The sequence below is a fragment of the Tetrao urogallus genome (assembly GCF_951394365.1).
Source record: "Tetrao urogallus genome assembly, chromosome: 7".
NCBI classification, from domain to species: domain Eukaryota; kingdom Metazoa; phylum Chordata; class Aves; order Galliformes; family Phasianidae; genus Tetrao; species Tetrao urogallus.
The window spans coordinates 19,678,682-19,703,675 of NC_136820.1; the positions used below are offsets into that span (position 1 = coordinate 19,678,682).

The 24,994-nt window shown below is 39.5% G+C and overlaps 1 protein-coding gene across 1 annotated transcript in view; it reads left to right on the forward strand.

Moving 5' to 3' along the window:
* Positions 1-1,545: 1,545 nt before the first annotated feature.
* The window catches only part of SKAP2 (src kinase associated phosphoprotein 2), a gene marked incomplete at both ends in the record, with an annotated part of 108,350 nt that continues 84,901 nt past the window's right edge, over positions 1,546-24,994 (forward strand). The window contains 4 exons of the mRNA XM_079538341.1: positions 1,546-1,591; positions 11,682-11,787; positions 13,944-13,969; positions 23,715-23,819. Of these exons, the coding sequence (XP_079394467.1) occupies positions 1,546-1,591; positions 11,682-11,787; positions 13,944-13,969; positions 23,715-23,819 (283 nt within the window). The remainder of the gene's footprint in view (positions 1,592-11,681; positions 11,788-13,943; positions 13,970-23,714; positions 23,820-24,994) is intronic.

Genomic DNA, 24,994 nt, shown 5'->3' on the forward strand with positions numbered 1-24,994 from the left:
TTTTTTTTCCCATGCCTTTTTTATTTTTTTATTTTTTTCCCTACACTGGTAGGATATACAGATGTGCTCCAACACAAACATTTTCTTTATTAACAACACAGATATAGCCAAAACCATCAAGGTCACAGAAGCACATGTTAGGAGTTTACTTGAGCCATTACTACACTAAACACATGACATCACTGATGCATTCCAATACAGATGACTAGTGATTTGCTGGCAAAATATAACGCAGCTGTCCCTGTGAGCAAAACAACCCTTCTACAAAGTTGGCTCCTATTCAAAGCTGGTCCAGCTGCGTTGCTCAATGACCACACCTCTGCCCACCACCAAGAGATCTATCCCAAGCACTTTCCATTTCTCTATGTGTGCATGTCATTTCCTCTCCTCAGGTTACCTGGCCTTACTGTGCCAGCTGCAGCTGTTGGGACACAGACAGAGCTGAGGCAGGGTTGTGATTTGCTCTACAACTATCTGAAAGGAGGTCGTAGCAAGCTGAGTGTTGGCCTCTTTTTGCAGATAATAGATTTAAGTTGGACCAGGAGAGGTTCGGGTTGGATATTAGGAAAAAAATTATTCTCTGACAGAGTGGTGATACAGTGGCACAGGCTGCCCAGGGAGGTGGCAGAGTCAGTGCCCCTGGAGATGTTCAAGAACCGTGCAGATGTGGCACCGAGGGACATGGTTGGTGGGCATGGTGGGGATGGGCTGGTGGTCAGACTACGTTCTTTTGCAACCTTAGTAACTCCATGATCTGCTATCCTATGCCTTGACGCTGGCAGCAGGGTAGAAAGGAAGCTTGGATAACTTGCAGTGCAGAGGTCAACATCCTCTGCCTTGTTCCCTCAGCAGTGCTATCCCACCTGCCCACAAGCAAACCGAAGTCTGCACTGTGCTTTAAACGATTATTAAAGACATTTAGAAGTAGCGGTGCCAATGTTTACCACCCTTCACACCCACCAGCCAAGCCACAGGCATGGCTCAGCCCACTGCCGGCTCCTAACCATTCCTGTTCGTAGAGCCGGAAGGAACCCGCCCTCAGCTTAGGAAGCACGGGACAACAAACGGACCAATCAGAGAGCGACTTCCGGGCCTCTCATCCAATAGTCAACCTCTCGCGTGCCGCGGGGCGGAGAGGAGTGGACGACCACGGCTAAGCGCCATGCTCGGTTCTGGCAAGAAGAGAGCGTCCGCACGGCGTCCTCACGCAACACGACTTCCGGCAGAAGTCACGTGGACGGCGATGCCTCGTGGCGGGGCGTTGCTACAGGGGACACCCAGCAGCGGCCGTAAACATAGGGACGGCGGAGGCGCACGCGCGGCTCTAGGGGGCGGTACGCGGCGGGCGGGCGAAGACACGCTCCCCCGGTATGAAGTCCCGCCTCGTAGCGCGAAACCCCGCCTTTTTGCTCGAAGCCCCGCCCTGGCGGCTCTAGGCCGTGCCGTTGTGGCCACGGGGCGGGGTTGCCGCTTCCTCCCCGGCGGGGCCGACGCCGGGGCACGGCCCAGGCGAGTCGCCCGCGGGGTGCGCCCGCCGCCCGCAGCATGCACGGCGCCGCTATCCCCGAGGACGTCTGCGGCCTCCTGGCAGGTACGGCGAACGGAGGGAGGGCAGGAAGGAGGGAGGGCTTCCCGGGGGGCGGGCGATGGGGGGCGGGCCGTGACTGGCCGGTGTGGGCCGGGGCAGCCCCCGGCGCTTGGTAGCGCCCGCTCCGCGCTCCTCGGGCGCCTTCCTCCTTCTTCCGGGACGCCGCCGCCGCGGGCACTAATGCCCTGCAGCCGGAGCGGTACGGGTGGCCCGGCTGCCGCCTCGTTCCGTGCCTGTTGGCGACGGCGGGAGCGGCGTCCGTCGCTCAGCCCGGTCGGTCGAAAAGCCCCGCAGTTCCGTGCTGGAGGCCGGCGGCGTCGTGGGGCGCCGAACTGTTAGTCGGTGTGCCCGAGCTCAGGGCCGGGCTCGCGGCGTGGCCGCGCGGCTACGATGTGGCTGAGCGCCGCGAGGAGAGGAGAGGTACTCGTCGTCCCGGCAGTGCCTTAGGAGGCGCTTCGAAGGCGTCAGAATTTCCCAGTGAGCGGGAGAATCTCTCTTTTGAGAACTTCTCTTTCTGGTACGGGAACTTGCGCAGTTCTGTCGAAGCCGTTCAAGTTAGCTGTGCTTCTGAAAAGCTTGTCTTTGGAAGGAGTGCTCGGCTACCAGGCCGGGCACTCCCTGGAACTTGGTGCAGCTCCTCGCCTTTGGGCACAGTTCAGTTCTTAAACGCATTGGTGGTAAGAGTTGGCGCTGAACTGCTTTGCTCTTATCTTGCATTCTTACCTTGTAAGTACCTCTGCCAGCTCTCCTGAAGGGCTGTAGTAACCACTGACTGTAAGTATGTTGTTTGGAGATCACATTCTCTCTGTAGTAAAACCAACGGGAAATGCCACTGGAAGAAAAGAAGAGCTTCTGCTGACTTCTTATCATGGGCTGGGTTCCTAATTAATAACAATGAAAAGGTTAGCCTTAGAGGCTTTTACCTAGCCCTTGTAGTTTCCATGGTGTTAAAGTATTTCCAACTTGAGGTCACGTGAAGTTTTCATTTGTATAAGAGCTACTTCACTTGGTGAAGTTGCTCTCAGAAACTTCTGGAGGAGGATGGTATCATGCAGATGATAACTACGTGGTAACTCCAAACTGCAGCTTAACTTTTGTCATTGTGCCTCCCCTATGCACCTGGCCCTTTGCTCAGTTTCATCCAGTCTGCTGTGGAAAGAGCGATAAACAAGTTGGTGTTCCAAAGTGGAGGTGGCAACCCCTGCTTTCCCTCAAGAGGGGGTGTGCATAAACTCATTGCAATCAATAGCCCAGGTTATACATGGGTATCCCATGGTTGTGCAGTGGGTGCAGCTTTTCTGGAAAATTAAGACCATTTCATCAGTACTGTCTATAATACTGCAGTAGAGTGGGATGATTTACCAGTGGTCTTTAAATCTTTTTCATTATTACGGTATCACAGATACGTAATAAGTACCTGTAACTGTAACAGAATTTTTCACTTAACTTACATTCACAAGCAATTTTGTTTTGGGACTCAATGCAAAGCAGAAACCTAGCAGAGTGGAGATAGTGAGGAACGAAAAATAGTTTGTTACTTTAAATCCTTATTTGCAGAATTATCAAGAGGAAACAAATGTAGGGATAACTGTGGTTATGCAATGTAAAAACTCAGTGATCCTATTCTGTTTTCAAAGAATAAAGGTTTACTTTATAAAGTTAGTGCGTTAGCCTCTCATTTTTTTTTTTAATGTTACAAGAAAAGTTGTGTGGAAGTTAGAAATTGGAGTAGTTCAGTCTCTATGAGCATTCTGGATACACTTAGGTTCTGGTAATCCTTAATTATACAGTGCCCTGCTTCTTCTAGCCCAAACTATTAAAGTACTGAAGATTTATAGTAATGGAGGGAGGAAGAGAGCTGTGTAATGGCTTTACTATTCATTAAGCAACTCCTGTACGATACAAAGTCTGCAATGAATAGATACTCATTTCTGCATGCTTGTCTTCAAGCATGCTTCTTAATGTATTATTTTAATGGCTCCCAGGTATTGATTCAACACCTCTTTGATATGAGAGAATATTGTTTTCCCGTCGCTAAAATTAGTGTAATAAACAAGATGTGATCTGGGGGTCACAGAAATAATCAATGGTGGAACAAAAGTGGAATTGAAATTCACCTGCCTCCATACTGCCCTGGCTTCTCTAGCAAATAACACTGGTCAGATGTCTCTATTCAGTGGCCATTAGAAGTGCCTGGCACTTTTTCATATCTGTCAAGAACATGCAGTTAGTGCCTAGCACCATGCATCCTATTTTAACCCAGTTTTCACCTGGCAGCAAGGCAGTTGCAGATTCGAAATCTCTTGAATATTGTACTGTTTCTCACATCCTCGTTCTTTTTGCCTGTTTTTTCCAACTGCAGCAGCAAGCAGAGCAGTGATCATATGGACTTCTTTATCCCTGCTTAGCCTTGATTGATCGTTGGAGTAGGGTCCCCCCCATGCTGAACAAGTAGGGGTCCTACTGGAAAACATGCTAAGTGCTCCTGGAGTTAAACATGGCGATAATGGGAATAAACACACCAGGGGATGAATTAGAGTTGCACAGGAAGCTTTCTGACTTGAGAGCGCTTTACTTTGAACCCAAACAATATTATATCTTTAATGCAAAAACAAATTCTGTCACACGTGCTGGCAGGGTCACTGTGGCCGCATGTCAGTGGCGCTGAAATGTTCCAGGCAGAAGCACAGCTTGAACTCGGGGCTAACCACATCACTTGGAAGAGGAGGAAGCTGTTTCTGTGAAGTTGAAGGGGGAAGGTCAGTGAGGCAATGAGCTTATTGCAGAGGTTGTTGGGATTTCACAATCCCGAGCTCTCTCCTCTGGCTTGCTTAAGTAGCAGGAGGGAAAAACTGGGGGCAGAATCAGGGTCCTCTGGTGGTGGGTTGAACTTTGAATGGAGGGAGAAAATCATTTTGCAGCTTTCTTATCTCCTGCTTCACATAGGGAGGTGTGAGATAGTATGTGTGTCATTTCCTTCCATGTCTCTGTACCTTTTAGATGATGTCTTCACAATTTAGTGGGGGCGGCCTACTCTGCCTCTTCTCCTTTTGGAAAGGTGCCTTCACCTTCAGTTGTTCAGAATCTTTCGGTGTGGGATGAGTGGGATGTTGCTGTGTTTCTTTCTTGCAGTCCAATTATTATTGGTTATGTATATTGTTGAAGGCCTGCTTGTTTTTATTTTTCCTTGCTACTTGATGCACACGGTAAGCTTTGGCTTTCCTTAGCTGAGAGAGATTTCAGAGGCTGCTTTCTTCACCAGAGGCATATTTTTTTCTTCCCATAATGTAAATCAGACTGGTTTGTTCAGTCGTTTTGATTGGGATGTTGTGGACATTGAGTTGAAGGAATTGAGAATAGTTTTTAAAAGTTTTTGATATTGCTATGATCTGTGTATATATTTATAGCATTTACATCTTTTACATCTTTTTCTCTAACCTTTGTAAGATCCATAACTGTACTACAGGTTTTTCTTTCTGTTCTCCTTTCGCACTTCACAAAGTTTCTAGTTTTAGTCTTCTGCTTTCATATACTAAAAGTTTTGAAGATTTTTTTTAACTAGGAAAATGGAACAAAACTTTCTTTAGCCCATATAGAGTTGGGTATAAGGTTCCATATCTGTTTTTTCTTCTTCTTCTTCAAAAAAAATCCCCCAACAACCCAAAGCTGAACAAAAACCTCTCTTCTTGCTGTAGAGACTGTTTCCACCGAGCCATCATTCAGTTTCTTTAAATACATAGTCATATTGTCCAGATTGCCTTATTTCACTGTGACTTCTCTAAATTTGTGCTTGTATTAGTATTTTTTTACCTGCTTGTTTAGTTATATCCTGAAAACAGTGTGCAGAACTAAGCAAGGTGAGAAAGCTATGAGATGGTGGATCCAGTGCATAGTTTGAGAAACTTTTGCTTCCCTTTCATTGTTGTGCACTACACTAGTTCTGTTTACCTCTGATGTCCAGAAGAAACTAACAGTCCTTTTCGACCTCCTAGTCAGCTGTTGCTGGACTTGCTCGTTATACTCCTGTGGTAAGAACAATCACCTGTGGACACTGTAGCTCTTCTTCATTGCCTGGCTCAGTTTTTTTTGTTTTAAAGGATGGTCTTGTTTAAAACTTATCTCTTCTATGGTTTAAAGTATCCTTTTCACATTTCCTTGGCTTTCATGAATGCCTGTGCTTGCTGAAGAATCTGACTTTGCAGGATAAACCAGAGTGATTATAGTAGACATCTTCTAAGTAGACAGGTATTTACAGCTCTGGTAATATATTTGTGTTCGAATAGTAACGGAATAAGAATAGAAACAGCGAGGTGAAAAACTGCACAGAGGCATTCTTGGTAAGAAATAACCTCCAGTGATTTGAAACATAGTTCAATTGTCTCTGCCATAAATTTGAGAGTAAGTGTCATATATGGGTGATAAAAATGGCATAGGCTATTTTTTATATACTCGTTATTCACTTAGTTTGTCTTTTTCAATTAACGTGGAGTCTATCTTTCTCATCTGACTGGGTTTACGTTTCTTTCATAATCATATGTCAACAAACCACAATAGATGCAGCATAATGTAGCATACAGTGTAAATCTTTGGGTTAATCCTTAACGTTTTTTATTATAGTTCATTTGGAATCACTTTGTAACTTGATCATGATTTGTACTGGTGTGGTTTTTTCAGGATAAGCTTAATGTGTTACAGCTTGGTCTTTTTTCACCTCTTTAATGGAGAGAGATGATGTTTGACTACTTGGTCAAAGAGATTATAGTCACTGATGATAATTTTATTTAATTTAAGAGCTATCTCGTTTTTACTTTTATGTTTACTTCATTTGAGGAGTCTTAGCAGCTTAGGTGTACTTCTGGTTTCTAAATCACTAACAGAAATTGAGTGTCAGTGTTTATCAATGTATTCACTGTTGGTGGCAACAAGGCCAAGTAGCCTTGCTTTTGGAGATCAAAGGCGCAACAATTTCCAGAGGCGTTCCTTTCCAGGACTTTGTGCTCCAATGGATCAATGTGATTATTTTTAAACATCCTGGAGTCAGTCACTTTTATTTTGTTTGTTCCTGTATATGTGTATGTATATATCTCTTTATATACAGATAGCTAGTTAAGCAAACTGGAGAGAGATGTCTGAATATAGAGGAGAGGGCAAAAGCAAGGTCCTCAAATGTTTCTTGCTTCTCAAGGAGCCAGATTTATGTGCGAGGGGACAGGCAGTCACAGGTATTGCTTGATAATTTGTCTCTGGGCCTGCTCCGTATTGATGACTTGTACAGAAGCTTGAAATCCAATGGATTAATTACTTTCTAATGCTATATTCTGTATAGCTGGAAGATAAGTGGCAGTCTGTTTGGTGTTGCTTGCAACTGAGAAGTGTGTGTGCACACAAATGTGCCTAGCTTGCAGCTACCTTCGGGAATAACTGTCCTGCCTTCCAAAATTCCCTGGCTTTGGCCAGCTCCTGGCTCTCCCCATCCTTAATGTTGAAGGAGGGGGATTAAAGGAGGCTGGTGCTCTGTGCATTGTTCTGCTGACCTGCCATTCCCTCTTGGTGTGACTGGGAGTACATCTGCCAGGGGACCCCATGCAGCTGCCCCTCATTGCATAGCATGTGTATGTCCAGCCGTGTTTGCACCAGCTCACCTAAAGGTGTGTGTGCACTCCCTGCCCTGTGAGTGGAAGCACATCTGTCAGTGGGATGAGCTCATCAGGTGGTGAAGGGGTGACTTCATTCTGGTAATGTCTCACATTCTGGTGATGTGATGGACAATGTTTTGGTTATCTGCAGAAGGTGGGGAGAAAGGAAGACCCAGGCCATGGTCTGTGAGAGCCTGTTTGGCCCACCTTGACACAAAGGTTCTGTGCTAAGGATGTGTGTTCATTAAGTACAACTGATGATCCCTGTGTTAAGGATGGTAAACAACAAAATGCTAGGATTTATGATTAGTGCTCTTAAATGCAGTGCTTGCTTTGGATTGAAAGTCCACAGTGTTCTTTTGAAGATGTCTGATTTCTGTTTTTATTAAAGGAAATAGCCCTAAAAACTTTAAATGTGAAAAACTTGTGATGTTGTCTCTTTGTAATCGTTGAAGCAAGGAGAAGCACCAAGTTGTTTAACAATGGAAATAAAAGCGATCAGAAACTTTGTTCTCTGAAGAGGAATGCTGCTGAAAACAAGATGGAAATGACCTTTCAGCTTTTATTGGTTGTCTGAAGAGGCCATTGAGCCTTGAACTACATGAGGCTGTTGAAGAGCACAAAACTTTGCTCTTGTGACTTGTCATTTGTTTGCAACCTGTATTGGCAGAGCAATTTGTGAGAGGATCTTATCAATTGGATCTTTCAGTTCTGTATCTACTATTCATTTCTGTAGGCAAATAATTTATCTGGGGTGTGGTTCAGAGGGAGTTGAAATGAGCTTTCTGAAACAGATCATTAAGTACTAGATTCAGGCCGTTTAGCAGTTTGACATGCTGGCTTAAAAACTTCTAGAAATGTTGAACAGGTTTCAAGATGTATTTCTCTTTGAAACTCTGTTATTTTCAATGGAAACAGTTAACTGAGCAGCCTGGTCTCTGGCGGTAGTGTGCCCTCTGCAATGCGTGCTGTTACTAAATAGCTGCTAAGTTTGGTAGGAACAGTGAATGGGGATGCATCATTTTGTTCATTCATTGCTGGGGAACCGATGAGCAAAACTGCTTTTAAATCAGGATCCTGTTCAAAGAGGGGTGTTTTTCATTTATTTATTTATTTTGTGTGTGTGTGTTTATCATTAAAAAAAAAAAAAAATTGTCAATGAGTCTACTGGAACAGAAAGGAACTGCATTTACACTCAGGTTCTAATGATTAGTGGCTTAAACTTTCATTTTTTGCACAACTTTAAACTAGTTTAGAGGGGGGAGAGAGTTTTTGATCATCCTAAAGAAGGAAGGAGAAATTAGTGACTAGAACAGCCTTGAGAAATGGACACATTTTGCTGCTTCTGTATGATATTGTGTCTGAAGTTCACCATATGAGACTTGCATCTATCACACTGAAGTCCGGAGTTCTGTTTTTATTCTAAGGTGAATCACTTTGAAGAATGCTGTAGGCATTAAGTGAACAGTCCTTTATGTGAAGCCAGTGATGAAGAATTCTGTGAAAGCTGGGACTGTTTCTCATATACTCAGGGAGGTGTACAGGTGGTGAAGTAACAATCGTAACTTAGATTTTCTTGCTTCTTGTCCAGAGGAGCTTATGATAAGTGACTCATCCTATGTGCATCTGGCACATCAGGAAGGGATTTACAATGCTAGATCAGGAGATGGCTTGAGCAAGATGTGCATCATTCTGTGTAATTGTCAGTAGGAAGGAAAATGCGTGATATGATAATGTGGTATTTTCAACTATATTGCTGCTTAGGCATACTGTTACAGATAGATGCATGTCAGGTCTGTCTTCATATTTTGGGGATGTGATGAATCAGGTTATGTTTATGCCTTTTCTAAACACACATAAGTGACGGTATTCCATGGTGAGTATGGTGTATTCTGTCTGGAGCCATGTAAACTTCTGGAACTTATTTTGCAGTCTCACAGGACAGGGAAATCATCGGCATCCCAGGGATGTTTTATCTGTAAATGCTGCTGTTTGTGAGGAGCTTGTGCATGATTGCTGTCCTTCTGCTCATCTCCCTCTCCTCCAACTTACTATCTTCTTTTACTGGAATATGTGAAGATCTGCTTTTGCCCTGTACCTCTGTGGCTGAAAATTCTGCACTATTTCTGCTTTTGAAGTCCAAGCAGAAGAAAAGAGGCCATGTGATCAGTCCTCAGGATTTTTACCTCAGCAATGCATCTAAGCTAGAACTGGTAATTCTTCTTTATGACAATCAGACTTGTTTCTTTTCCCTTCCATCCCCTTAATTTTCTCAACATTAGTGGTTATAGAAAGCTCTGATAGTCAGTCAGAACCTGAGATGGTGGAGTTCTCAGCCAGTTCTCAGTTTTGAGCTTTTCCATGAGATTGCAAAGCCCACTGAATTTAAATGGAGACTTCAGAGGCAAAGTTTGGTCATCAGTTCCTGCCTGAATATTGCTGTGTAAGCATCGCTCCTTATGTATAAACCCAAGTAATTGCTCTAAACTTTCACATGTTGCTGAAATAGAACTTAGAAACAGCTGTCAGATTTTTAAAATAAATACATAAAAGTAGGAAGGAACCGATATTTAATCAGAATGTCCCTTCCAGAGAGAAAGGTTTGTCTGTACTGAAAAATGCTGTTGGGTTTCATTGAACAAAACCTCTTAGCAGTTTTGGTTTCTGCTCTCAGTAGCAAAAGTATCAGGCCTTTTGACCTAAAGGTGGTTTTGTGGCTGGCCGAGGTTTTGTGACTGTATGGGCCTTTACTTGCTCCCTTGATCAGAAATTAGAGTCCTTGGAATTCATGAAGATGTGTAGATTTTCTGTATGTTAGAGCAAAATGTTTCCATGTGTGCTTGGCTTACGGCATAGAGGCTGCTGAGGGATGAGTCTGGAGGATTCATTAATAGACGCTCCAAATGCCTTTCCTTCTGGCCTTTTGCAGAAGCTGTGACACAGAACTGAGATTTTCTTTTGTCTTTGGATCTGCTTTGGAAAATGTGTTGGGGAAGCTTCTCTTTCTGTCTTACAGGGAATGGGAACATACTGTTGTTCGGAACTCTGAAAACATTAAAAAATGACGGTATTGCCACATCTTGTGTAGACAGTGAGTCCATCTAAGTAATAATACTGTGGTAAATTATTTACAAAGTGTGAAATCTTTGTAATGGCTATGCTAGTGTTTTCAAAAAGTAACTTCTGACTTTCTTGCAACTTGAAAGGACAAGAGTGACTTGTTTCTGCTGAGCTTCTGATCTACAGAGAGAAAAGCAGGCGATTCAAGCTTTCAGTTAGGAAATCTGCAGTAAATATTAACTTACTGTTTTTAAAATGTGATTTGTTGAGTGTGAACATTTGAGTGCTTAATTGCTTTTGTATTCTTATTGTGAAACATCTCATCTGATTTGAGAAGTTACAGAACTAAAATAGAACTAGCCATATCTGCTTGTATGTACACAGACTATGCCAAAGTGTGTATGTGGGGCAAGTGTCTCAATGGAGACGTTTGTGACTTATGCTTGTTTCTACTTCTTGAATGAATAGGTGTTAACCATACAGCTGAGAAGCTGAAATTACTAAGCAAGTTTTTTTCGTTGTTGTAGTAGTAGTTCTGCTTTTCAATTTCCAGGTAGCCATATCTAGATTGGTAACTACATAAGGTTATTACAGTAAATGTGGGCGATGATTTTTGCTAACCAGGAAAACATACTACTGGAAGACTTAGACTCTAAAAATTCTCAGTCAGTGCACTATTTTTGTCCAGTGCAATGGGTGTTTACTACACTACAATGAACCACAGTAACTTTAATGGGATACTTTGATTCTGCATCCCTGTATAAGATACTTTCTGCATTAGAATAAAACAAATGCAGTGCAGGTTAGAGTTCTGTGATTTTGCAAGTATGCTTGAAGTTGAGTACATATGTGTGTCTCGACTGTATTTCAATATGGTTATTATCATGCTTATTTGTTTGCCAGGTTAAAACTTTGTATATGAACCATAGTCATGCAGGAGCTGAGAGGCAGTGAGATCATTTGGAAATACTGGAACCAAAAAGTGACCTGTATTAGTGGCTGGATAGGCATTACTGCTGAGTGAATTACTCAACCATTTTTGTAACGTGATCTTCTGAAATAACACGGCAGTAATATGTGCATAAAGGCTATTTCCATGTTTTAGCTTTATCCCTTACTTTAGGTGATGGAAAGTAATTGTTATAGCAGTGCAATTTATTAGGGCTTACTTGGCGTAATTAAGTGAGCAAGAATCAAATGTCACCATAGGATTTGCTGTGCTAAGCATAAGTAGATCAGAGAACAAATTGTATCTCATTTAGAATAGGAAAAGCCTGTTAACTGTGCTGGGTGTAGGCCTGAAAATAATTTTCTTCATAGTAGTGGCTGGGCGAACTCATTACAGCACTGTGTGTCCTTACTGAGGTGTGCCTCTTTTTCTTCATTTTCTGATTTAGATGTTGACGCGTTTATTTCCCAGACCCTAAAAGGAGAAAATTTGTCCAAGAAAGCAAAGGAGAAAAGGGATATTCTTCTTAAGAAGATAAAAGATGTTAAGGCAAGGTAAGTAAGCTTTGTGGGTTTAATATGTTATGAAGTAACTTACGTGCAACGTAGTTTTCTTTTAACAACCTTTTAATAATCACTAGCAATATTATCTGTTTAGGTCTTAGTTTGTCAAATAATCAGCTTGGGTTTAGTCTTTCTATCTTGATGAATCTACTAGGATTCAGTAAGAATCAGGAAGGCAAGGATTCGTCACATTTGAATTGCGGTTGGGGCTCAGAATGCTTCAGCAAACTTGTTACTTAGACCTCACTTTGGTGAGATTCATTAAAATATGGGAAATATAATGCATACAAAGTAGGAATGAGCTTCCTTTTGCCATCCTCAGCTGGTGTAAAGCAGCTCTATTGGATGCTAAGTTAGTGTTACTGCACAGGCTGTTGTTCAGTTCCAGTAGGAAGTTGAAACTAAACTGGAAGCTGTTTGTAGGTGGTAAGTTTGTTTCAACAGTGTTGAGATATTAAAGTACTGTGACAGACCAAGCAGTGATTTTTTTTTTTTGGCTTGTTTTTAAATTTAGTATGATTTCAGACACAGTTATGTTGTAACTTCACATTGATGAAAACAATTTGTCTGAAGAGATTTGGCTATAGTTTACGTGCTACAAAAATATTCTTTGCAAGATCTCTTTTTCCAACTCAGATGTACTAGTAGATAATTTAGTACTTGCTGTTCTTTTTTTTGATTGCTGTTCCCTGAGTGTTCTCCTGCAAGTCGCTTCTGTTGGGTTCCTACTGAGCCTTACTTTGACTGCTCCTGCATCTGTGGCCACTTGGTTACAGTTTCAAACACAGCACAACCATCTGGCAAGGGCGGTGTTCTTGGTGTCCTACAAACTGTGGGAAGGCATGATATGTGGCTCAGCATTTTGTAACTGAAATTGTTTGTGCATTTCATTAGGGCTGTAAGTGCTTGTGGAAGTACTTTATTTTTTTTTTTTAAGGAAGCAGGATTTTGTCTCTTTGTGCTTTCTCTTTGGATTATTGAGCTGACTGGGACTGTACAGATGACTTGCAGATATAGCACTGCTGACTTGTTTTCTTCCATCTTATGACTCAGTCTATTTTTTTTATATGACGATGAAGTATCAAAGGTGGGAACCTGCAGTTAGGAGCTCAGCTGCCACCGAGTTCCTTCCTACTTATTTGTATGACCCTGTGATTTCACATCTTATCTTCATTTCTAATTTATCCCTGGTCTCCTCTAATAGTACTCACTCTTAGCAGTATTTTGCTGTTCATGCAGGATACAAAATGTGTGTGTAGTCACAGTCTTTGATTTTTACATCCCACATACTGTGCTGTGCCTAAGTACTGCTGCTACTTGCTGTGCAGGATTTCTTAGATTGGGCCTTTTATTTCTGTTTCTTTTTCTTCTTTCTGACTAGCCTGATAAAAGCACTACTGCTTATTGTCCATAAAGACGGTCTTTGCAGCTGTATTTTATTTGCTGGTCACTTCTAGTGAAATCTTTCACACAAGTACATGCTGCTCAAGTTGCCTTTTTACATAACTTTGCTGTGATTGTTTATCCTTGTTCATCAAAGCATATCCGAAGATCATTTTGTTTCTGAAGAAACAGTATTTCTTCCTATGGGATGATAGATATTTTCTTAGGCATTATGCAGATGTCTTTATATTTTAAAATGATTTTACATCTAAGTATGCATTAGCTTTTCATTTATGGTTAATTATTAGTACTTTTCTTTGGATTTGATAGAATACTGCAACAAAAACTACACTTCATATATTTTTTTCTTGCTGACCTACTGTGTTATTTTTAGGAAAGGCATAGTGGGTTTTACTTAGAAATTTTTGAAATAATTTCAGAAATCTTTTCAGTGAAAGAGATGCTTTTGTATGTTTACATGATTAAAATATCTGAGTAGATGTGTATACCTAGAATAGGCTGCCTTATCAGGTTTTGGTTTTGTTTGACTTCCTTAAAACGACTAAGCATTCTCTCTACTGCAAAATAAAAGGAAGATTGATTTTAAATATAAAAAACTTTTCCAAGAATGAAACTATGAAAAAGTTTCAGCACTAAGTTTCAACCACAGCGGTTACAGAAAACTAGGAATCATTTTATAATGTTTATATTGCTGTGCATTTGCTAGCATGTATTGCATTATGTCGTTTCTTCTTCTTTTGCAGTTACCCTCAAGAATTCCAGGATAAAGGTAAATCTCATACATTTCTTCCCACTGTAGTATATTTTTGCTCCATGACCGACTGTCATACTGGTTTTTAAACACTCAAGTGTGCGTTGCTTGGCCGAGGCCGCTAGCTCCACCTGCTGAGTGAAACAGCAAAGAGCTCCCAAGTTTTAGTTCTTGCTGAGCCATCTCTGGGCTGGGTTCATTTCCTTCCTTAAATGCATCTGAGAATGCTTAGAAAAGAGTGAAGGTTAGAAAAATACCTCAGAATTTAATACAAATGGAGCTTGTTATGTCTGATTTAATTAGAGCTTAGCATTGCATGTGACTGTGATGCAGGTTTTTCTTTTTTTTTTTTTTTTTTTTTTTTTTTCCCCCAGGGAATGCATATACAGAGTAATCTGCTTGGGAGATAAAATGTTAACAGAGATAATTTATTTCAACTTCTTTTCTTAACAGTGATTGCAGAGGTCTTCAACTCCATAGTGGTATTTGTTTAACCTTTTAATAGGCTCAGCTAGTGGCAATATGATATTGGCTTTCGATCCACAGTGAATGGATGTTTTCACAGTATAGCAGGATCCCAGACCTTTAGTTGGAGAGGAGACGATTTAGTGTGCTGGTAATGAAAACTGAAGTGTGGGTTATCTATTATCTTCTGGTGGAGTTAAGACAAGACTTAGGAGTTTGTTGCTACAGTGTTGTATTCTGTAACTAAACCTGGAAGGGCTCTTATTTCCATGATGCTAATTCTTGAGGTCATGACCTATAGCCTGTGGATGCTGGTATGAGGGTCACACTGTGAGGTCAAAAAGCCTGTGCAAAGCTCCACATCTTGCACTGGCTGGGGAACTTTCTGTTTTGGAACCGGGAGGTTCGAATGTGTGGACTACTTTCTGCCTCCTGATAAAGTGAAAATATGTGAAGTCATATTCAGGCAAGTAATGTTATAACAAGGCACAACAAGTCCGTACATCTCGTACTGCTTTTTAAGTCAAGTTATAGAGGTCTAACAGTTCAACTGAATGAGAAAATGCAACTTCTCAAAGTTAGCCAAGATTTTGTAAGTTCAATCTGTGATTCTTTAAAAAATTATGTTAATATTGTTGCTATTTTTCCTATGTTGCGCCTGAGTACCCTTACAGAAGTTTCTCTATTCCCTTTACTGCCCAATAGAATTAAGGGTGGGAAAATCAAATGTTAATTTATGAAAAAAATGCCTAATGTGAAAGTAGGTGAATGATTGTTTAAGTACAGTGCACCTGACTTTTTGGAAAACATTCTTTTCAGAAGTTGATAGAGAGTCACAGACTTGGATATTTATTAAAAGTAGAACTGTCTACAGAGAACAGAGTTGTTTTTTTTATAAGCTCAAGAAATTCATAATGTGTTTACTTTTCTCATTGATAACTTGATTCAGAATTTCTTCTGCAATTCAAAAAATGATTATTGAAGATAAAGTTTAGTTATCTCCAGTAAAATGTGTGATTTCGTTGATATAGTTTGTAATTGCTCTGATTTGTGGAAGTTGTATTGAACATTATTGTTTTTATTAGGCTGTATTTGCTTCTGAAGAAGGATATATTGCTGTTTTAATTTAACTTTCATAATGTATATTTTAGGTTCAGATGCTGTAACTGTGTGCAGATGGTGAAGCTTGTAAATGCTGACATGTTAGATTTTGTTTGGGGTTTGTTAATAAAATGAGAAGACTCTAAAGTTACACCATTGTTTTCTGCAAACAAGGATAAATTTCTTCAAATTCCTGTGCATTTGTGTGCATGAATATGAAAAAGTCATGGGAAGTATGAGCCTGCTCTTATTGGCAAAATATATAAAAATATAGGGAATGTGGTTGAGTGATATGAATTGTCAGTGTAATCTGTGGAGATCAGGAAGTATATACTAAACTTTATTTGGTAGTGTCATTCTTACTTAAGGCCTGTGCAAATTAAGCATGACTCAGGTAGGTGTAGAACAAAGTACTCACCACACAGCGGTGAGCAATTGGATTCTGTGCCAGCTACTGAAGTAAAAAGCAGCGGCAGCAGCTGAATGAGGTCAACTTTTGTGCACATTCCATACTAACCTCTATGTTAGAAAAATGGAAAATAGAAGATTTAGAACTGAGATGCCTGGTCATCTTCTCATTTCTTCCCTGCTTCCAGAGAAAGAAGAAATACTCTCAAAATATAAAGTGAAAAAGAAATGGTGGATGAAGCAGAAATGGGATCGTTGTACTGAAAGGAGAATATGAAGGGGAAAAAAACCCAGCAAAACAACTCACTACGATGCACAGTTGAAACTCATATTTGCTGTTCGCTGTATCCGATTTCTCCATTTCTTAATGTAAATAATAGTCTTTTTTTTTTTTTTTTTCAAGCTAAAAGAACGGTGAGGAACTATTCATACCATGTAGCATCATCACTGTGTATTAGTTATCTTATTATATTGACTGTTTGCAAAAATTCTGTGAGTTGTGATCTGTCATCATTCCAGAGTCATCCAGAAGAGTTTTTTGATGGCTGAAAGAAGTGGACTAACATTTTGGGTATTCTTATATTTCCCATAAAATATTACGAAATGGAGTACTGGTCTCTCAAACAGCAGCTCCATCAGCTTGTAAGTTGTTCCACAAACATGTTCTGTGGACATTGCCTGTCACTCCACTTTCTTTCATGGTTACTTGTTCTCAAAGTTCCACTGGCTTTGCACGTAGTGACTAGTCTGTTTGTCCAAGGTATTTTGTGTGAGCTCTTGTTGTATGGGCTTTTGCTACTAAGACACAGAATCTCACCTTCAGAAAGATAAGAATGTTTAAAATAAAAATTAGAAAAGTAGAAGTAGAAATGGAAGAGCCTGTAAGTAGAACCAGGCTTCTTAAAACTGAAATCATCCTCTTGCAAATCTCAGCCTTTCAGAAAGGGCATCTACTTCCTTACAACCAAATCGATGGAATGGAGCACTTTCTTGCATCCTCTTAAAAGTAAGTTTTTTTTTTTTATGTTGCCACCTGTTTGGTCATTAAGTAGACTAACAAATACATCTTTAGTACCCACATACTAAAAAAAGGGAAGCTCTTTAGGGGATGTGAATGCTTATGAAAATATAAGATGTTAAATTAATAACACAGGAAAATAGATAACATTTGACAAAATTCAATAATCACATGTTGAAGTTTACAGTTAAGCAGAATGCTGATTTGTATTTTCAATTTCTTCTCATGACCAATTGTATTGGTATCCAAAACACGAATGTTTCCACAAATCTATTTATTATGTTAAGTATTTTAGGTTAAGGAACTTATTTGAAGCTTCTTTTACTCTTACTCCAGTATATATATATATATATTTGAATTTGAAGTATTTGACTCTTCTTCTAAGCAGTTTAAGCTAAACCGTAAAGCTGCAGTTGCACTCAAGATGACCTGTTCTCGATCTTAGAGGTGAGAAGGAACGTGGAAACTGAGGCAGTTTTTATAGGAATTGGGTTCATTCTTAATAAGACTAATATTCCACTAAGGATATAGAAATCTGGGCTTTGTCAAAGATTCTGAGTTAATACAGTTTTTGGCATTTCTCTGTTTTGAGATTAATTGTATCAATACCATGGCTGCCAAAATGTTTAGTTAAAAGAACCTTGTTTTCAGCTTATGCTAAAAATAGTGCTAATGTTGGCAGAAGCATTCTGAGCCCGAGAAGCTGTACTTGTGTTTGAGGTTCACTTGCCATCTGTTCTCTACATTTATTTTAGTAATATATATTTTTAAAATCATTTTTCACACACACGCACAAAAATCAGTCTGTTTGAAGTGAGACACCAAAAGCACTAGCCAAATCCAGTCATAATATGGCAATTTACAGAACAAGTTCCCCTCATAAAGCTTGCAGTGCTACTCATATCTGATCTGCAACACATGACTTTGGCAGTATTTATACAGAAAAGTATGATTTGATGTTTTCTGAATTACTGCTTTTAAGTCTAATAAAGGTCCACCCTTTCATTTTCATTTTGCTTTAATGGAAGTTAAACTTATGCCTCTAGAGCATCAGTGATGTTCTGCATGTGATTTTGGAGCACCTACAGGAAGCCTTTAAATGATTCAGATGCCTTTGTGGCTCCTGGCAGGACAGTGAGTGTCTGGAGGCTGAAACACCTGCTCCCGGGAGATAGGCAGCCTGAAAGAGTAGTGCTGTATACAGAGACTTTGCATTTTCTGTTTTGTGTGGAAGTGATCATTCTGTTTCTGACACTGTACACTGTTTTTCAGGAAATAGCAGCAGAGTTTTAGGAGTCATTTTGGAGTTGAGAAGGGGATGCAGTAGCTTGTGGTAATCAGAGCAGTGGCGGATGAGAGTTCTGTATTTTAACACAGTTGAGTTTTTGAGTCAGGAGCATAAATACATCATTAGTAGCTAACCATAAATGGGAAAGAGATGGCTTAGTTGTTATGCAGTCCTTTGAGGATCATCATGATGTATTTCTAGAGAGACTATCAGATGCAGTAAAAATGTGCCAAATATCCCTTTATCCTGGAAGTCTGGAGTGTCTCACAGTAGGCAGGTCACCGCGTTGTCCCTTTCAGCTACACACAGCTGTTGTCTGGGAAGTGTCCATGCCAAGTGCAATTTCCAGCAGCACAAGGAACATCCACCAGTGCAGCACAGAATGGTCTTATCCTGATGTGCACCATCAGAAAGGTCTGGGTACTGGGTACTCAACAAGTAAAACTTATATTGCTTTTCTTTTCTTTTTTTTCTTCTTTTTTTGCTTGGTGTATATTTGCTTACAAACTGAAGGATGTTCCAGTATTTTTTAGCTGCTAGAAGATTCCTACTTGACCTTTACAAAACAAGCAAGCCATTAAAAACTATCTTGTTAACATCAGAATCTAGAAGACAGGAATGAGTATCAAAGCAGATTGCATGGCAAAGCATACATTGAGAAAGTGGCTGTCACCAGTCATCTTGCAGAGATGGGTTCTTATGGGTTGAGATGGTAGCATCCTAAAAAAAATTATTTTTAAATTAAAAATCAGCTCCAGTTATCAAGGGGCTGAAGCAGGCTTGTGCCAATTTGAAAGCAACTTTATCCAGTTATTTCTGTGCAAACCTGTGTAAGTGAGAACCTTGCATTTATTTGCATGGTGGCGTCGTGGAGCCCTTTGCTCAGCAGGCTCTTATTGCAGCAAAGGCTGGACTGAAGGCAGTTGTTGCAGCCTGCTGTGATGTGGGAGCTCGCGAATTGGCAAGAAGCAGGATGTTTTGACCTGCGCATCTCTTTGTTTTCATGAGTTGCTTTATTTGAGCAATTTCGTTGTATCACTTTATATGAACTCTTTAGAAATAAAATGAGTTTTTAGTGATCTGAGTACCTCTAATGAGCAACAATGTCTTTCTTAGGCATTGGTTGAAGCATCCTGTTTGCCTTTTCTCAGTTTTAGCAGCTTAAGTAGTATCTTTAAGGCTCATTGTAATCAGACTATTGCAGATGAAAATGAATTCCTGAGTTTTTTTTTTAAAGCGGAACAATATGGTCCTGCTCATTATATTCAGGTTGTACCAAATAAACCTGTTGGAAATCTTCAAAATAGAAAACAGAGATTAAAGTGCAGCCCTTGTTACAATTAGGAGAAGTTTTACCCAGTTCTACAGTCTTAATGTGGTATAACTTACCCTTTGGTGTACATTGTTTCCTAAATTAGTTAAGGAGCTGTAACTGAAAAGGTAGCATTTACAAGGAAAGATGTGGTTTATTTTTGTACAGATAGCATAAAATATTGATTCTACTATCAAACCTGTAAGAGGTTAGTTTAAATTGCAGAATCCCGAGAATAAGATCGGTTCACGTACATATTTTAGTTATCTATTAAGTAACTATTTATTGTAACTATTAAGTATCTACTGTTAATTAAACTTTTTTTCAAGTTCCAGATAAGTCATACAGTATTCTGGGGAAACAAGAAACTATCAATGGGCATCAGCTCCTTAACTATCCTTGTAACTCCATAACAGGGACACATTCATGTCATTTCTTTGTGCAATAACTTTTGCAAAGAAGTATTTTTAAACTGATCATTAATTTTATGACCACAGAAATGAGATGCAGAATTTATGCTGTTGTCATTGGCACAAGTTCAAGGCACTACTGACATTAAGTGTGATTGTAATGGAATGGCTGCCAACTAATGAGTCTATAGACATTTCATTTGAGCATGCTTTGCTTTTAGAAGTCTGATTAGGCAGTAATGCTTTCAATTATGCCAGCAAATTGCATTGGATACATTTACCTGATGCCCATTCTTGCTTTGTAGTTCAGTTTTCTATTACATAAATGCAAGTTGAATACTTCTCTTTAATTTATTGGTGCTTTTGGGGTGTATTTTTAGGTACTTGGCACCTGAAGAGAGGAGTAGCGACTTGTGCTGCTCAACACTGACTCCTCTGACTGCTTAAGGAGTAGCACTGATAGTTTCAAACGCAGTTCTATCTAGCCTTCTTTGGAAGGTGAGGTATAAACTGCAGTGCAGCACCTTAATGGAGGAGAACGTGGAGACAAGACAGAGATTACTCTGAGTGGGAATGCAAAGGACCCCACAGAATCAGCAGGAAGCCTCTCTGTAAACTGTCAGGAGCAATATCCTTGTGTATTAATAGCATACACTCCTAAGGTGTCTTTTAACTGCCAAAACCCAAGGCTGATAGCCTGTAGTCATTGTTTCACGTGAGCACAAAAGCTCTGTGAAACACTGCCTGTTAAAGCTGCAGAGCATGTGGAGTCCGCTCTCCATCAACACGACTGCAGCTCATGATAGATGAGTGAAGGGTTACATTTCAGTGCATAATACAGACTTAAAATACTTCTGTTTAATCTAAAACAAAAACAAAAACAACAAAAACAAAAAAAGGAAGTATTTGGCTTAATTTAGTCCTCTGTGGCTGCAGGTTAATTGTGATTCTTTTAGTGTCTGTGACCTGTTCTCCATGTTTTTGATACACAAAAAGTTGGGGTACCTAAATATATGACTGCATGACATGGGATCTGTATATTTGTCCTGATTATCCTTCTCATCTTTTTTTCGTTGTCTTCGAAGTCCTCAAGCCTTTGTTTACAATTTAACATCTACTGAATTCTTTCATGATCTTAAAATCTTTCAAGTCATTGTATGTACCTTTTTTCTTCACAGTAACTTGTGTTGTTTGAGCATTATTTTGAATTTGGATATTGTGGACTTGGATATTTGTTTTATAATAAATCTGCATTTAATGTGCACCTGATTTTTGTTCTTTCAGATACAATATATACCTGGGAATGTACATGGGGTGCTCTAAATATGTATGTTTATATTGAAAAGCTTGTATTCTTCTAGATCATCTGGGGATTATATGAATGCTAAACACAAAGGTTTACTGATTGCAAAATCCTTACCATAATTAGAAAATGCTAATTAAGTAGCTTGGTGGAAGAATGGGCTAAACGTGCACCTATGGGAGTTTGTACAAAAAAATCACAACTTCTCTGAAAGAGTGCATTGCTGGGAAGGGGAAAGCCCTATGGAAATGATTCCTTTCTGTGTGCACTTCCCTGTAAGTCATGCAGAATGGCTACAGGTTCAGATATAGTGAGGCGTACTCTTACTGTTCAATCTGTGGCTTTTGATTGCTGGAGTTTGTTGATTGTGGAAGTGTTTTCCTCTAAAAACACAGCCTAATATTTTAAGTTTATTCTGGCACCGAACGAGCATATAAGTGGTAAATGGGCATTTTTGACTGATAAACCAGAGATTTGAAGGTGGGTGTTGATATAAACTTAGGTTCTTTGCATTCTAGTGCCAGTAAAAATTTAGGGCAGAAAAAGAATGGAACAACTCCTGAGAGGATATAGGCTGTGATTATAATGTCTGGTCTTCTAATAAAGAGTCTATTTTGTAATTTGTGTATATTTAATATGTGTATGTATGCACAGAGAGTGAGAGGCAGCTGCTCTCTTGCATGTAAGGGTAAAAGATGATCGTAGTAAATATGGCATAATCTTGTTCTGTTCACATGCTCTCCGCTCTGTGGCTTTATGTTTGGATGAAGGAGTGAATCTTGAAGACAGATAATTTACTTCTGATTGGTTTGACAGGTGTGATGAAATGCAAATATTTTGATCAGATTAACACAGGAGCTGGAGTGCTACCGGAAGTAGACTGTGTCAAAAATAGATTTGGAATCAGGTTCACATTCTAAGCAATACTTGTATGGCATTGGGACTTGAAAGGAAACTTTGCTCAGAAAAGCACTAAATTAATGAAAAGAAAATCCAATTTGATGTTTAGCAATTCTGGGCTATAAAAATTCCAGTAAAGCAAGGAAAAAAAAAATTCTGGAAAGAAAACATGTTGCTTTTTTTTTTTTTTTTTTTTTTTTTTTTTTTTTTTTTTGTGAAGAACAGGGTATAGACTGGATTTTTATATATTAAATAGAAAATAAAGGAATAAAACTCTCAGCCATAGCTAGGCAGCCCAACTGGTTTCTATGGATGCAGAGAATAATTTCACTGTGGATGGGGGTTTATTTGGGAGTTTATAAATTAGCTGTGTGGTACAGTGCTCCAGAAGAGAATATGTGAATAGAGATGCATGTCTGGAGAGCTCTGGAAAGCTCTGGAAAGCTTTTGCATGTGAATATAACAAAAGGAAGTGCTTAAGCAATTTTTTCCTTATATACTTTTTAAGAAAATGGAGGGCTATTTGATCTGTTGGAGCATCAGAGTTATGATTTTGGTTTGGTGACAGTGTCAGCTTTAATTATTGGATATTTCTTATTTTCCAAGGCTGTTTCTTTAAAAACAAATAAATAATCATGTGGTTGAGGTTGTGGTTTCTTGTTAATTTTTACTTTTTTTCCCCCCTGTATTTCCATTTTTTTCCCCTTCTGCTTCTTTGCCTAGTTGCTATGAAAGCAAACAAACCAAACTCAGAAAATACACTGCATTTCAGGGGGGTAAAATTAAATTTCGTCTTATTAAACAAGAACCTCAACTGTAGCAATTTCTCTTTATTTCCCAATATTTAATACACTCTGGTCAGCATCATGCACTGTTCAGCTAATAACGCAACGTTTGTTTGTTTGTTGTGGTAGGGCTCTCAGTTGTTTGAGAAATTCATCGCTAGAGTGCTGCATTAAGGCACCCCTTTGGGCTGGGTGCTCTCAGAAGGTGATCCCGTTTTTAGCTTCGTTGGAAGAGTACAGCACACACTGCATTCGCAGAGTGCCCCTAGGAAGAAGTTGAAGAAAAAAGGAAAGTGGGCAGAGGAGGACAAAGTGCTGACAGAAGTAGTTGGGCGGGCCTCTGGAAGGAAGATGCAGCATATCCCAGATCCTCTCTACACTTAGAAATGAAAGCGTTCTTGCGTTGACACTGCCCATTTCTCTTCCTGACAGCGTTTGCTCTTGCCTACCTCTTTGCTGTGTTTTTTTTCTTTTTCCCCCACCCTGTCAGCTAAGCAGCACTGGTAGTAGGTTCATTATAGGACAGTGTTTAAGAAAACCACTCCAACAAAATGCACTTGGCCAATTAGCATGTTGATCCAGAACAGTAGCATTGAAATACAAGGTGACAAGGTGCATGAGAAATAGACACTTTGAAATAATAGTTAATATCCTCCTTAACAGTGAGATTCACTTATTCAGTTATAATGAAAATACTTGCCTTTGGATTCTGTGTTTGCATGACAGACTATATTACATAGTAATGTGGTTTTTTTTTTTTTTTGACTTTTCAGAATTGGAAGATGAGGAAGAGTCAGAGAGCTCCTTTTCTTCACCTCCTGACAGTGCCTCAATAGCATCTGACCGATGTGATAAAGAGGATGAAGCACATTCTGATGGTATGTGACACTGTTTATCTTAGAATGTACTAGATTTGCCAGTTTGCTACAAACTCGTGTAATGGGTGCCTCGTGATGAGAATGTTACTGTTGGAAATCAGATAAGCAGATAAGCATCACAGCTGGACAGTTTGCCTACCTTTACAAGAACCTTTAAAGGAACAGAAGAGCTCTCTCTAGTGGTCCTAGAGCATAGTGAAGCTGCCACAAATTTGCATGTTTTTTTTTTTTTCTCAAACCCACGCTTTCTAATAACAAAACATCTTCTGTAGATGCGTATGCTTTTATAGAGAGATCATGGCTAAAGCAGTGTGAATATTTGTACTAACAAACTGTTTGTTAATTCAACATTATCAGATTCTTGCTTAATTTTATTGTGCTACTTAATGGCTTACTGTATTATTTATCATATAAATAATGAAACAGTTTATGTGATTGATATTTTTCTGCAAACTCCATGCAGAATAGGTTCATAAAATATTAAATTAATTATTCCTCCAATGTTTCCTTGCATTGAGGTAGTCTTTTTGTGGAATGTTTTTGTTGTATACATTTTAAATTTGAGTTTGCATAACAAGGAAAATCTAAGATCCATAGCTGTTTTCCACGTTGTTTTAGGTTGTATTCATTAAATTTAGTGCTAAATGTGGCTGTTCTGAAAACATGAACGATTGAATATTTCAGTAGCTAACAAGCTCGCTTTAGCATAGTGTCCATATTTTTGAGGTTCATTTATTGTATAAATAATATTAAAACCCTTCTATGGATAATACAAGGCAGTAAATTAAGTATATGTACAAATAAATTAACGATGTATATTAATTTGTGGCACTGGAAGTTAGACCTGCTAGTGAATGATGTTTTCTGACATGATATGATGATCAAATTGTGCAGCTCATTCTCGAAATACAATTGCTGAATGAAAATATGCTTCCCGCAACATAGCACTCCACGTTTTATGTTATCCAGATTATTCCCTTTGGAAACATAAATTGCTTTTATGAGGTATAAAATTATGTCTATTGCAGAACAGGGATAAGTCAAGTACATGCATAAGTGATAAACCTTCTAACCACTGATTCAGAATAACACAGGTTTTTTTTTAATATTCAGAACTCTGTAAAATGTGTAACAATAATAATCACACTTCTTTTTATATTGAGCTTGTTGCATTT